The sequence below is a fragment of the Ammodytes marinus genome (assembly GCF_949987685.1).
Source record: "Ammodytes marinus genome assembly, chromosome: 24".
Lineage (NCBI taxonomy): Eukaryota > Metazoa > Chordata > Actinopteri > Uranoscopiformes > Ammodytidae > Ammodytes > Ammodytes marinus.
Window position 1 is genome coordinate 7,404,124 of NC_137228.1, and position 15,059 is coordinate 7,419,182.

General features: G+C 41.7%; 2 protein-coding genes across 2 annotated transcripts in view; one reads left to right on the forward strand and one right to left on the reverse strand.

Moving 5' to 3' along the window:
* The window catches only part of LOC307270031 (protein jagunal homolog 1-B), a 339,870-nt gene that overhangs the window by 317,759 nt on the left and 7,052 nt on the right, over positions 1–15,059 (reverse strand). The gene's annotated exons all lie outside the window — the stretch shown is intronic.
* Positions 1–15,059, forward strand: part of LOC307270044 (ATP-binding cassette sub-family C member 4-like) — a 35,603-nt gene that overhangs the window by 20,005 nt on the left and 539 nt on the right. The window contains exons 9-30 of the mRNA XM_080053174.1: positions 1,460–1,567; positions 1,674–1,763; positions 1,844–2,035; positions 2,644–2,738; positions 2,911–2,997; positions 3,714–3,810; positions 4,375–4,593; positions 5,016–5,153; positions 5,382–5,419; positions 5,562–5,662; positions 5,781–5,927; positions 6,061–6,140; positions 6,771–6,921; positions 7,019–7,138; positions 7,665–7,775; positions 8,128–8,228; positions 8,341–8,529; positions 9,102–9,257; positions 10,677–10,766; positions 11,411–11,583; positions 12,449–12,554; positions 12,954–13,088. Of these exons, the coding sequence (XP_079909300.1) occupies positions 1,460–1,567; positions 1,674–1,763; positions 1,844–2,035; positions 2,644–2,738; positions 2,911–2,997; positions 3,714–3,810; positions 4,375–4,593; positions 5,016–5,153; positions 5,382–5,419; positions 5,562–5,662; positions 5,781–5,927; positions 6,061–6,140; positions 6,771–6,921; positions 7,019–7,138; positions 7,665–7,775; positions 8,128–8,228; positions 8,341–8,529; positions 9,102–9,257; positions 10,677–10,766; positions 11,411–11,583; positions 12,449–12,554; positions 12,954–13,088 (2,724 nt within the window). The remainder of the gene's footprint in view (positions 1–1,459; positions 1,568–1,673; positions 1,764–1,843; positions 2,036–2,643; positions 2,739–2,910; positions 2,998–3,713; positions 3,811–4,374; positions 4,594–5,015; positions 5,154–5,381; positions 5,420–5,561; positions 5,663–5,780; positions 5,928–6,060; positions 6,141–6,770; positions 6,922–7,018; positions 7,139–7,664; positions 7,776–8,127; positions 8,229–8,340; positions 8,530–9,101; positions 9,258–10,676; positions 10,767–11,410; positions 11,584–12,448; positions 12,555–12,953; positions 13,089–15,059) is intronic.

Genomic DNA, 15,059 nt, shown 5'->3' on the forward strand with positions numbered 1-15,059 from the left:
AACTATCGGGCTGTTGAACAACTGTGGTCAAGCCAGCGGTCTCTCGTTTTTGCTTGGTCAAACAAGCCGCTTCTTTATTTATTCCCCCCGTGTTGTTGTGAGCGTAAACGGACAGAGACGGCTCGGTGCAACCGATAGAGACAGTGAGCGAACAGTGCTGGCTACGGCAGCTACGTGACATAATAGCAGTGGGACACAGTGTAACCAACTGATTAATTTAATGACGAGCACACAATAAACCAGTGGTGTCAAACATAATATGATTTAATCCGGCCCGCGACTTGTAGAGCACACATTTCTGAGCATTTAAAAAATAAAGTAAGTCTCTAGCCCATTCCTGTGAGGAGTTAGGAACTTCTAAAGAAATAACCAAAATGCTCACTCCAGCCGCTAGGGGGCAGCCAAAAAAAAAAGAGAGCTCATTTTAGCAACGTGGGAAATAGTAAATGCTATCTTGCCTTTTCTGCACCCTTTCAGGCGGCTGGTACCCCAACGGAGGAGTACCGAAATTAGTAGCGGCTCAGAGCGGTTAGGTGCGCTTAAACCTTACCCTACCCAACTTTTGGCAAATGAAAAGCCAAACTACCCAGACCGAACCGCTCCGATCCGACCTGCTCTACTCGGTGGAAACGAGGCATAATGCCACAGTTCAGAACCTACCTTCCAGGAAAATCTCTTCACAATGTGGCGCAAAAGTGACTTGCACAAGAGTTAGTGTTAGTGGGGATTGTAGTATTCTAGCAGTCTAGCCGGACGATGGAGACTAGGGCCCGACCGATATGGATTTTTGAGTGCCGATGCCGATTATTTTCAGAGAAAAATTACGATAACGATTAAATCGGCCGATTATAATTTTTTTTTAATCCCCAAAATATATATTGAAAAAATTTAAATTTTTGAACCCTTAAATATATATATAAATACTTGTTACTGTTGATAGGTGTACAGGAACTTTTTATTTATTGAAATATGCATTATCTAAAAAAAATATAAAGTGTTACAAATATGTGTAAAGTGACATGACGCATTTTTAAACTCAGACATTAAGCATTTTATGTAACTGCACCCAACCCTCTGGAACTCCCTCCCTCCAAACATCAGCATCTCAGACTAGATAAACTCATTCAAAAGTCAACTCAAAACTCACCTCTTTAAGAAAGCATAATTACACCTGACTCCATTCCAAACCTTATCTTTAATTTGTCTGTATTTTGTTTTCTTTTTCTATAAGTATGATTTTCTATATGTATGATGCTAAGTGCCTTTGAATGACCTCCAATAAAGCACTATATAAATATTTTGCCGATTGCCAATTTTTCGGAGATGTGCTATAAACGGCCGACTAAATCGGCCGGCCGATATATCGGTCGGGCCCTAATGGAGACATGATGATATGGTCTGCGTTCTGGTTATAGGTTTCCCTGTGTAAATGCATGTGTGTGGATTAACCCCTTCCCAGACTTTCCTCCTGCTGGAAGAGGTCGAGAGAAGAAGCTTTGGGCTTCCTCAGGAGAAAAAGAAGGAAAACTCCATTGAGATTGAGAAGCTGACGTGCTTCTGGGACAGGGTGAATATTTCACATTCATTTGATGTCATTTTACAGCACCGAAGTTTGCTTACATATTATCAATACATCAATACTTCAAATTATTATTTATTGTGTTACCTGTCAGACTGTGGACACTCCAATGCTACAGAACATCTCTCTCAAAGTGAAATCAAACCATCTTCTGACTGTCATTGGCCCTGTGGGTGCAGGCAAGGTCAGTATGCAGTGAACGTGCTTTAGGCTTTGAGGGGGAATGTTGTTATTACGTGTCAATAACATCCATGTGACCCACAGTCATCCCTGCTGAGCGCCATCCTGGGAGAACTGCCTCCTGACAGAGGCACGCTGAGCGTTAACGGTCAGCTGACATACTCGGCCCAGCAGCCCTGGGTCTTCCCAGGAACCATCCGCAGTAACATCCTGTTTGGGAGGGAGCTCAACAGCCTCAAGTATGAGAGAGTCATCTTAGCCTGTGCTCTAAAGAAGGTCAGATGGAATGCTGAAAGCTGCTTCTCTGTTTATTGTTGACTGTGAGATTTCTTGCAGCTCCCCCTGGAGACAGAAATATTCCCCAACACTAAGGAAACACATGTTGATGAGTAGAGTTCCTCCTTTTAATACTGTAGTGGAAACTGAAATATCAGTTTGTCTAGTTAAGATGAGAATTGGCAATTAAATACCAGTTGACACAATAATCAAGTTTTCAATTAAGATCTTCTATTGCTTTCAAGCAGAGCCATCATCCAATACTGACAAGGAGAAAGGCAGATATGACTGAAGAGAGGCAGTCCCTCTTCAGCAGTTATAGTATTCAGGATTAACATACATACCATGCATACGCCACATAGTTTAGACATGTCAATCATAGATACATACTTGGACGATATCCAATATCTAATATCTCCATCCTCACAACCTTGCTTTGTACACACACTAAGGTCAGAGCTCTTTGACAATTAGGTTACTTGTATTTAGCTTCACCATAACATACACTATATGGCAATATTACAAATACACATGATTGTAATATTACATTGCCATCACAATAGTTCTATGCACTGTTTGTACTAAAGCTCCATTGTCTGTGATTGCAGGACCTGGAGCTTCTCCCAGATGGAGACCAGACACTGATAGGGGACCGAGGAGCCACACTCAGCGGGGGACAGAAGGCTCGCGTCAACCTGGCCAGGTGAGGTGTGTTAAGCAAGAGGGGGATGCTACCCCTCATTTGGAATGTATGTTACAAGGGAACGAGTAGTGACATGTTAAGGTACAGTTCATATTTTTCGCTTCAATTATCTGCTGACATTATTTGCCTGTTGCCCTCCACCAAAGTGTGTGTGTGTGTTTGTGTATTTCAGGGCTGTCTATCAGGATGCAGACATCTACCTCCTGGATGATCCTTTAAGTGCTGTGGATGCTGAGGTGGGGAGACACCTCTTTGAACAGTGAGTGACTATTGTGTGACCATTTCAGTCCAAATTGTTGCCGATTCTATACATCATGTCCCACATACTCATTTTACATTATTTCCTATATTCTATCTAACACAATATACACTTCAGTCCTTCATCTTCGGATGGATGGGTAGATATTTATACACACAATGAATAAATAACAAACACACATTCATTCATTCACTAACTATTCATCTTCAATCAAAGAGATATTGTTTGAGTTGTATTTGGACCTATTTGCATAAAGTGAACAGCCACAGCGGATTTCTAGAAAGACACAATGGACATTTTCTTTATACAATTTGGTGTGTTTGTGCTTGTGCGTGTCTGTGTGTGTCTGTGTTCTCTGAGGTCTGTGGAGCAGAAACTGCTGATGGTTCCACATACTCATTTACGGACCAGAGGTCACCGATCCTTCCAGACTGTTGCTCCCAAGCTCTGGAACGATCTTCCCATCTCTCTGCGTTTAATAGAGTCTGTTGACGCTTTCAAACGTCAACTAAAAACCTATTTATTTGTACAGGCTTTTGCCTAAATTGTTCTTGGGGCTGCTTTTAAATGTATGTACAATTTTAATCTGTTGTTGCTTCCCATTGTGAAGCGCTTTGTGACCCTGGTCTGCGAAGGGCGCTCTATAAATAAAGCTTACTTACTTACTTACTTACTTACTTACTGTGTCTGTCTGTGTATTTGTGTTCATGTATCAGGTGTATCTGTGGCCTTCTGAAGGGCAAGTGTCGTGTCCTGGTCACCCACCAGCTGCAGCATCTGAGGGCATCCAACCAGATTGTGGTCCTGCAGGAGGTTTGTGACAAACAATGTGACGTACAAATACTTTAAAGACCTACTGCACCGGTGGAAAGATCAAGGCGTATTGAACTCTGAGATCCTATGTAGTGTAAATGTGCAAAAAATGTCAAAATCTTAGCCTGAGGAAAAAGTAGAAAGAGTGTGTTATAGTCTCACTGTCTAACCCTCACACATGGTAAAATGTATGGTGAGGATTAACAGGACAGCTGGCCCAAAGGAAGACTGAGGGAACACTAGGGGAAGGAAAAACTCCATTCATTTTATTATAATGGGCATTTTATAATGATAGACAGCTGTTCCGTATGGGCGAACTATGTCTTTAATGTTTAATCGAGTCTGCTCACATTTTTCAAGTGGCATTCTTTATTTCTTCCTCTTTCCTCATTATGCTACAGTTCTTGTTACCTTGTACATTGTCGCAAAAAGAAATGTAACCACTGAAATATTCCAACTTGTGTGACATTGTTTATCTCATCTAACAAACAATAAAAAAACGTGTAAAAAAATAAATAAAATAAAAAATGTAACACAGGCATTCCTACTGTCTGTGTCTACCAGGGACAAATCACGTCCCAGGGCACCTACAGCGAGCTGCACAGCTCCGGCCTGGACTTTGTGTCCCTGCTGAGAAGCAACGAGCAGCAGGAGCAACTGTCTGGAACCACGGAGCCAGACAAAGTGTCCTGGCTCAGCCAGAGGAGCATTCACTCCCACAGTACACAGTGTTCCAACAGCAGCCTCCTGCCTCCAGAGAGCAGCTACCTAGACCAGCTTCCTGTAAGAACACCTTTAACATTCCACCTGATATACCCTTACTCTGTCAACTCTCCCCTGAGATTTCTCAATTTTTTAAATCCCGATGAAGGGTTTTTACTGGGAGTTTTCTCCCAGCCGAGCTAAGGGTCTAAGGGCAGGGTGTCGTACTGCATGGAATGTGAAGCTCACTGAGGCAAAAGTCTATTTATGATATTGGGCTATACAAATAAAACTGATTTGATTTGATATACTAAAGTCCAATGTCCCTGACTTCAAACCAAGTCTATTTATTTACCACAACTTGTGTTTAAACCAACACAGCAGGGTTCAATTGTCTTGTGTGTGTAGCATGTCGTTACTGAGCTGACATAAGACTGTCTATGAGGGGTTGCCTTCACTCTTTAGCCCGAGGTATTAAGACGTTGAAACAACTTGTTTTTCAGGCTGAAACAGTACGTGCGATGGCTGAGGAAACCAGAGTGGAAGGAAATGTCAGCGGCCGCATTTATCTCAAGTATTTCACGTCAGGCTGTAACCTCCTGGTCTTACTGGTCATAGTACTGCTCAGTGTCCTGGCTGAGGTAAGCCCTGGCTCATGATTATTAGTATGTAACAAATAAGTGATCCCCCCCACTCTCCCTAAAAAAATATATTATAGGTTACGATTGAAGCTAAGTAAATTTGAGTAAAAATCTGAGCTCTTACAGGGAATTTGTGTATTTTAAATGTGCTCAAAAATTATACCAAACAGTTGTTGCATGCATTATGCATTCAATATAATAGTTTATTGAATTTGTTTCCATCCATAGGCTTCATATATCCTGCAGGACTGGTGGCTGGTGTACTGGTGAGTGTGTCAGCCATAGTTTAATGGGGAATAGAGAAAATGCACTGTAGCTGCTCACTTTAATATGAAGTTCAACATGTAAAAAAAAATGTTTGGTCCTTCCTGTGTATGGCCTGATGTGTTTCATTTTTTCAACTGACAGGGCAAAGGCAGAGTTTTTTAACAGCACAACCAGCGCTGATAATATTATAAGTAATTCAGGTGGAGAGCCCAATCTCACCTTATACCTCAGCATTTATGCAGGTAACCCCCCCCGCCCCCCCATCCATATGTTTATCACCACTCATGTTTAATGTGTGGATTTTCATTCCGTCCATGTGCATGCTTGTTAAAGCCGGGTCCCTGCTGTGTGTGCTCTTAGGCTTGACAGCAGCTGCTGTGTTGTTCGGCTACGCCAGGAGTTTAGTCATCTTCAATGGGTTGGTGAAATCAGCTCAGACTCTGCATAACAGCATGTTCAACGCCGTCATCCGCACTCCTGTTAACTTCTTCGACGTCAACCCAATAGGTGAGCCACTATACTCGGAATGCAACAGACAGTCACTAATGCATAACCTGGCTATATGGTATATAGGGCAAGACCAGGCAGATCATAAACCCATTGTTTGTGTCAAAATGTCTCTTTGCTGCTCTTTTTTTAGGAAGAATTCTCAACAGGTTCTCCAAAGACATCAACACCATGGACTCGACGTTACCCATCACCTTTGTGGACTTCTATCAAGTGAGAATTTTTACCGTTTAAAAAAATTGTAATAGTAAAAAAAAAGTAATTATTACCATCAGATTAAACTACTGAATGTGCACTGAACTGTTTATGTATTGTATCCTTAAAGGTGCTGTAAGCGGAATGGTTCTTTTAGCTAACTTCCTGTCAGTTACTGCAGTTAGCAGTCCCCTCGCTCGTCCCTACGTCACCACATTAATGCATTGTGGTCTTCAAGCAGCGAGTTATTTAGCATCATCTCAGATCCATAAGTGTGATAAAACATGATAAAAACCATCAAAACAGACTCCGCCATTGTAGGCGCATACACATTCACCACATTCACTCATCTGTTGCTCTGGCGTGCACCGGCAGTGAGACCATGGAGTGTATATACTATCTATGAGTGAGACGGGTGTCCGTTTGTAGCGTTCTCTCTTCTGCTTGGATAAAAATTTCGGAATAAGTTTATTTGCCGATTACATGCAAAGCAGCTGACAGAGAGATCGGCTTTATGAAACGCGCACATCATGTAAGTGATCACTGTATGAATAAAGAGCGATTTGACACTTATATTTACATAAATAAACCGCTTACTTCACCTTTAACCTAGTCTGTTTTTCTCCCCGCTTGCCTGTTGTTTCTTAGTTGTTCTTACAGAATATGGGCGTGGTCATAGTGGCGGCCTCAGTCCTGCCTCTCATCCTCGTCCCTGTCGTTCCTCTCGTTCTTCTCTTCTTGTACTTGCGTCGTTTCTACCTCCACACGTCACGAGATGTCAAGCGGCTGGAGTCCACAAGTAAGGTCACGCATTCTCGCCCGTGATCATACCGTGAGCCTAACGCTGTCGACTTTTCTCATAATATCTCTTGTCATCTGTGTCCTCTGGCGTGCAGCCCGGAGTCCAGTCTTCTCCCACCTGTCGTCGTCTCTTCAGGGCCTGTGGACCATCCGAGCGCTCAGAGCCCAGGACAGACTGAAGAAAACCTTTGACCTGCATCAGGACCGGCACTCAGGTACTCCTTTACTGTAACATTTGGACTATACAAGGCTTCTTCCTTTTTAGAATACTTCATACTTGGGTCACATTTCACTGGTGACACTACAGAGGGGTTGGTTAAAATACTCCTTACAGCAGTGAGGAAAACCCTAAATAGAAGCTGGTATAAGCATGAGTCACCTAAACAGCAAGAATGCCTTGATGTTAAGGACAATGACTTGTGTGTTAGGTTTGTATGCTAAAAGATGGCAGCAGTGGATACTTAACTTAGACAAACTATGCGGACACTTGATCACAGTCTGCACTCATTCAAGTGTAAGGCAGCTACTTGAACTGTGCTTATTTTTTTTTTTACACATGCATGTATTTTGTCTTTTCGTTTACATTTTCCCACAGGCTCGGTTTTTGTTTTAATTGTTTGTTCTTAGTTGAATTTTTGTGTAAGTTGAAAAAAAAAGAATACTTCATTTATAATAAAATTATAGCAATATTACTGAAAAAAGCCCATCTTTACTGACTTTGTGTTTTGTGTGTGTGGTCAGAGGCGTGGTTTCTGTTCTTGATGACGTCCCGCTGGTTTGCCCTGCGCCTCGACAGCATCTGCTCCATCTTCATCACCATGGCGACATTCGGCTGCATCCTGCTCAGAGACGGTGAGACACTGGTGCTCATCCATCGTGCCAACGAGCTTTACACAATACTGCCATTTTGCGCCGTGATAAGAGATTGCCTTGAAACTCCCTCACAATCTCAGTTGTCTTTATAAATACTGTATAATGAATCCTACCAACTCCAGTGCTTTGTGTTATGTTGCTATTTTCTGAAAAGCCTTTTCCTATTTTCTGAAACCAGTCTTCTTAAGTGTTTGTTATACGAAGCTCTCTGAAAACACGTAGAGATAAAAGGCTAAAGTGGTGTAAAACAGTGTTGGTCGTGTACTTGCAATGGTCCTAAAAATAAAATTTTTGAATCCTGATTTTTCTTCCATGTCTGTGTCTTAATCAGGGCTGAATCCAGGAGCAGTGGGCCTGGTGTTGACTTACGCCGTGACTCTGGTGGGAAGCTTCCAGTGGACCATGAGGCAAAGTGCTGAGATGGAGAACATGGTAGGAACACAGCAGTTCTATTCTACACAGCCTTTTGCATTCTCTGTTGTGACCTTTAAAACATGAACAGTGACACGAGTGAGATGACATTAAAGCCCTCTGGTCTCTTCAGATGACGTCGGTGGAGAGAGTGGTGGAGTACACCGAGTTGGAGAGTGAAGCACCCTGGGAAACAGACAAGCGTCCTCCTCCCGATTGGCCCGCCAAAGGCCTGGTGACATTGGATCGGGTCAGCTTCTGCTACGGTGAAGGCCCGCCGGTCCTCAAAGACATCAGCGCCACCTTCCAGCCCAATGAGAAAGTGAGACATGTTTCTGTTATCCGTTTGTTGTTCTGTGAATGCACACTGTGATGGCGGATGATCAGTCACAGTCAGTGCGTTTAATGGCAGACTCACAATCTGGTAAATAAACGAATAAGACTTCAACAGGACTTGTACAATGCACGTAAACACCTTTATCCGATCTACTTAGCACAAAAATCGGCACATTAACGGACAAGCGAAGTCGGATAAGAACACCTAGATAACTTGTTCATAGTCGGCATTCTATCTGCACGTATACAGGATCGTATATCGGAGTTTGCATTCTGCGCCTGCTCGAGAATCCCTGCCGGGGATTTCACAAGGACGTGGAAGGAGACGACGTAATAAATAGTAGTGTTGTTGGCAAAAAGGAACCGGACGTGGCTCTATAACCACCTGTTGCCACTACAGCGCCACCTAGCGTAGTGGAGTCAGCCATGCGCCGGCCTCATATACTCAGACAAGTGACGCGGTCCGTTCGAGTGGCACAATCGGTATATTATGTCTTAATCCAATCTGGCTGTCCCATGTAAACGCACTGAGTGGTTATTCTATCTCCCATGTGTCAGGTTGGCATCGTGGGCAGGACGGGTGCTGGTAAAAGCTCCCTGGTCTCCGCTCTGTTCCGCCTGGCAGAGCCCCAGGGCAAGATCTACATCGATGGGCTCCTGACCTCGGAGATCGGCCTCCACGACCTGCGCCAAAAGATGTCCATCATCCCTCAGGTGAAGACACACACTGACCCTCTCTAAAGGCACCCACTTATTTGCTTACAGTTTTTGCAGATTGTTTACACACATGTTTCAGACTTTTGCCAACTGTGTCAAAAATTAACACACAGTCCGAGTAAGACACAGCACATGGAGATAAACTTCTAACTTAAATGAAACTCTTGAAACAAAACCTAACAATCCCAATTCAAAACAGTTTTTTAGCAACAAAACAATACACACATGCACATTTGAATTACTCTTTCCTAGCAGCAACAACACACAGATGTGCTATATGCAAAACACAGCTGTATTTAGTACTTTGGATGGTTTTTGACTTTAAAAGTCTCATACAGATTTGTTTTTGTGAAAAATTGATTCACTACAGTTCATCTTGACACATGAAAACAAAAATAAAAGAAATTCTGAAAATAAGTGTATTTTGCAATGTCATGGTTTTGTCCCCAAAAAAACCAATAGGTAGGATTGCAGTTCAACAAGCAATTCAGTGTGTCACTATAAACTCTGAAACAATTACAGTTAAATAAAATAAAACAGTGTTGTAAGGAAAGGGGCGGGTGGATTATGAATCATTTTTATACCGCCTCACATTTGCGTCTGGCCACATCACCTCATCGACATCACATGCAATGTCATCCTTTGAGAACCAACAGCAAAAATATTCCTGATAACCAGTCTAAATGACCTTATTATGGAGCTACTGCGTTGTTGGCCTGACTTTCTGCCCAGGCTCATATTGTTAGGCCATGATCTATAACATGGTCCACTATAGTGACCCTGTCTCCGTCTGTTGCCTTCTTTGTCCTCGTCCTCCTGCCACTCTCTCTTGTCCTTTTCCCCTGACTGTTACTGTCTCACAAAGAAGCTGAGCTCACATGAAGTCTATTTGTAGTGCTAAGGCTCACACTGATTGGTATTCAATTAATTTTATTTTGTATATTTCATGTGTGTGATTCTGTGTGCTTTTCCAAATTTGGTTGTGTTTTGTATTTTACATAGATGTGTTTTCCAAATGATTGCAGGAGATTTCGCTTTTGAACAATGTGTCTTATGTAAAAAAAAAACAGTGTATAGTGTTTTGCAATAAGTGTGTTGGAGAATTGAAAACACAGTGCTTGTGTTTAGGGCATGGTCACAAAAGTTAGAGGTTGTGATGCTTTGGGCATAGCAACCACTATTAGTGTTTAAGCATTAGGCAAAAACTGTAATACAAGGTTGTCTTTGAATGTAATTTTTGATAATTAATAAAATTGGTACATTTCTGCTTTCTGTTTGCGTTAAAAATCCCATTTAACCTTTTGTTTTCAGTAATTAGATGTAAAAAAGTAATCCTATCACTTCTGATATGTAAGTCCAGCTTGTGGCCGCTGCATTCTAGTGTAAACGTGTGTGTGTGTGACCTGTGTTCCCCAGGACCCGGTGCTGTTCACTGACACGGTGAGGAAGAACCTGGACCCCTTCGCCCAGCACACTGATGAAGCCCTGTGGAAGGCTCTGGAGGAGGTGAGCATCCAATCAGCTCGCTCCAAAGACTGGACTTTTTCATCAGTGTTCCAAGTTTATTTCAGGGATTTCCAGAGGACATTACAGAGGATTTCATGGAGCATAGTAGCGTGAGCATAGGGGGCTCTCCCCCGAAGCTGCTAGTACACGCTTACTCACAGTCTTATATCAGTGTGGGTGTATTAGTATCTGCAAATAGACATGTCGTTTCATCACAACAAGTCCCAATAACAAGTGCTTACATAGGTGTTTTCGTCTCTTACCAGTGACCCCTAACCTTTTTAAGACTCTCTGCTCAGCAAAGTCTGGTTAATAGCTATTTAATCCACCACAATCTCTATAGAATAAGTACATTTTAAATCAAGATCTTTTTATTTGGTTTTCAGTTTTACAAAGTGCAACATTGTTCATTTGGTACAGACAGATTGTATGAAATGAATAAATTCAAAAACAACTTATGCCACTTATTTATCCAAACAACAATAAAATAAATATCAAAAATACCCCAAAATAATCCCTCCCAAGTCACTGCCAGTGAGCATATTTCAGTATCGGCAATAGTTATCATTGTTTAGGGAATGGGACGACTGTATACCCATTTGAGAATAAATCAAATTTAAAATAATAATATGTTCCCCCCACAGGTTCAGCTGAAGCCTGTGGTTGAGGAGCTGCCCGCTCGCTTGGAGACGGTGCTGGCCGAGTCGGGCTGTAACTTCAGCGTGGGCCAGAGGCAGCTGGTGTGTCTGGCCAGAGCCGTGCTGAGACAGAACCGCATCCTCATCATAGACGAGGCCACCGCTAATGTGGATCCCAGGTATGCACGGCATGCACGCACACGCGCGCACGCATTGGTGGGGCAGATTTGGTGGAAATGTAATATAGTATTCACAAGTATCTTTTTTTAAATCAAGATCTTTTTATTTGTTTTTTTGACTAGAAAAGTGAAAAGTTGTTACTTTGTTACAGACAGGTAGTATGGAAGAATAAATAAAACACAACTTATGCCATTGAAACAAAAAATAAAAGAAAAGAAACATCAAAATACCCCAAAATAATCCCTCCCAAGTCACTGCCAGTTCACAGAGCCTGAAATGAGGCCAGAAAAGGTCCCCATGCTTTCTGAAACCCTGCACTGGAATGCCGAAGCGAGTACCTAATTTTCTCCATCTTAAGGCAGGACATAACATCTCTCAGCCATTGTGTATGAGTGGGCGGGACAGGTTCCCTCCACCTCAACAAAATGGTTTGTCGGGCCAGAAGAGAGGCAAAAGCTATAGTACATCACTTAACTGCAGTTAATCCAACCACCTCGTCAGTGACCCCAATTCACAAGTATCTTTGAATCAGTATATAATCGCTTGAAAATAAAATTTGTTTTTAATTTATTTCCTTAGGATGAGCCTTTTTTAAATCTATGTAAGAGCGGCGCTTGCCACCATGGAGGCCACCATTTTGCATTGCCAGGATAACTAGCTTCTTGTCCTTGAAGGCCACTGTAGCTTCTGTTATTATTCGAAAGCGTGGGGTTACCCAAGGAGGGTTGCATTCTAGAGCTTTCACCACTAGATGATGCTAAATATTCAGATATTACACACTACACCTTCAGACATGTACGTACTTTTTTGATTATTTTGATTATTGTCTTTTTATTCATCTCTCTCATTGCTGTGTCTCTGCAGGACGGATGAACTGATCCAGAAAACCATCCGCGACAAGTTCAGAGACTGCACCGTCCTGACCATAGCGCATCGGCTCAACACCATCATAGACAGTGACCGGATACTGGTGAAGCCTCTCTTTAATATCTGAAGATAACCTGTTTGACCATTACTAACTGCCATTCAGCTTGTTACAGTAACCATACCTTTTAGATTGCCTATGTTTTTAAATCCAAATGGATAATCCAAAATGATGCAGCTCAATTTCCCAGTCCAAGTTATAGTTGTTATAGTGCTTCATCCTACTTGTAGTTTAAAAATCCATAATCCAACACTTGGTTAAATTATATTTCTTATTTATGTATTTATTTATTTATACTTATCATTCTTTTAACTACATTTGGTTGTAATATAATATTTCTCCTCATATGGTCTAGACATTTTAGTTACGTTTTTGTAAAGCAGTACAGTCACTTGTTTTGCCAGATTTGGTGATGGTTGTCATTGGCCTTTGTCTTGCTTTAAGGTGCTGGACAGCGGTACCATCCAGGAGTTAGACAGTCCCTTCACCCTGCTGCAGAACAAAGATGGTGCTCTCTATAAGATGGTGCAACAGATGGGCCCGGCGGAGGCAGCAGCCCTGCTGGAGTCAGCTAGACAGGTGAGGTGAAAAGAAGCCATATTAAACATGTCTAATTAATAAAAAAAAAAAAAAAAAAAAAAAAAAAATATATATATATATATAGGGGAGAGTGGCCTAAGTTGTGCATTTTGGAAGTTGTGCCACCCCTTGTTTCTAGAAAACCGTGGAAGAAATTGGAAATGTGACCACATATTTAAGAAGAGCCATCCATTTGACTCATCCTGTAAAGAAGGGAGACACAAGGAATAAGATATAAGCACATTTAAGATCAAAAAACTGTTTTTCCTTTCAAAGTAAAATTTCCATGATCAAGGTTTTTTGATTATTGTGTCTGAACAATTATAGACAAGTTTGAAAACATTTGACACATGTTTTAGTGCTTTGGTATGCTACATTTTGAGTCTATACAGTTAGCACGATGTCAGCCCTAAATTGCTGCATCATGCTTATTATCCAAATTTCTGGGATTGGGGTGATTTGTGCCAAAGGGCCTGGGTGAGTTATAAGTAAGTAAGTAAAATGTATTTATAAAAGCACATGTATGACAGTTTGCACTGTCCAAAGTGCTGTACATTGTGCATTCAGTAGGTAAACAATGAAGGTAAAATAACAATAACCAAAATAAAAGACGTAAAGCCCATACATCCACATAAACACAGATAGTAGTGCAGAGGTAAGATAGTTAATGGGGAGGAAACACCAGGGTGTACATAAGGGTTTTGAGCCTTGATTTAAAGGCAGAAATGTAGGGGAATCACATTTGTCAGGTGGCAGTTGGTTCCACAAGCACGGAGCAACTAGTGCAAAGTACATTTCTGAGAGTTGTGCCAGTGGCATGGCTGTATACGCTGGTCACCAAAAGAAAGTGATTGTCTACAGTAGCTCAGAAGAGAGTGACATCTCAATTCCACTTAACGACACCACTTATGAGAGTTCAGATGGCCAGAAAGATGATGATGGTGACTTTGTCATTGCGAGCTTTGCAGGTAAAACCATTAGATCTGCTAGGCCTTGTTTAAGAAAATTGTCCTTCAATCTTTGTCAACTATTTACTTTAAATACACCTTAAATAAGTGATTGTCGAATGGATTTGTCTTGCATTACAGTTTATGATATATATATCAATGGCACAATTCACCCCATGGTATTCTCTCCAACCGCACAACTTACACCACACCGGGGGCAAGTTGTGCATCAAGACAACTTATTTTCCGAAAGCTATATTTTTTCAACAGTTTATTCCAGATCCAAAGTTTTTATTGCCAGGGATGCACAACACCCTGAAATATATATATTTGAGTTGGAGACTTTACTGTCAAGGCCTTACTTTAAAGTCACTTTGAGTGAAAAGTTGCACAACTTAGGCCACTCTCCCTTATATATATATATCTTTTTTTTTTAATTATTAAAGGTTCAGTAGAGGTGCAGTTAGCAGTCCCCTCGCTCGTCCCTACGTCCCCACATTAATGCACTGCGTTCTTCAAGCAGGGAGTTATCTAGCATCATCCCAGATCCATAAGTGTGATAAAACTTGATAAAAACCATCAAAACAGACATTGGAAAGGATTTTTACCTGCTCCGCCATTGTAGGCGCATACACATTCACTCATCTGTCGCTCTGCACGTGCACCGGCAGTGAGACGGGCGCTGGTTTGTAGCGTTCTCTCTTCTGCTTGGTTATCAGTAGTGGGATCCCCGAAAAGTTTATTTGCCGATTACATGCAGAGCGAGTGACTGAGAGATCGGCTTTATGAAACGCGCACACTATATACCGTATTTTCCGCACTATAAGCCGCACTGCACTATAAGCCGCAGGTGTTTTAATGTTTAATTACCATATGTAAGAGTTTGTGCACAGAGGGGATTGTCGGGAAAGAGATGGCTGCTTGAGGAAGCTCCCATTTATTAACATTTCAACAAACAAGTTGCATATTTGCATAACGTATTCAAGTGTTACCATTTAGAGCAATAGTAGACTAGCTACAGAAC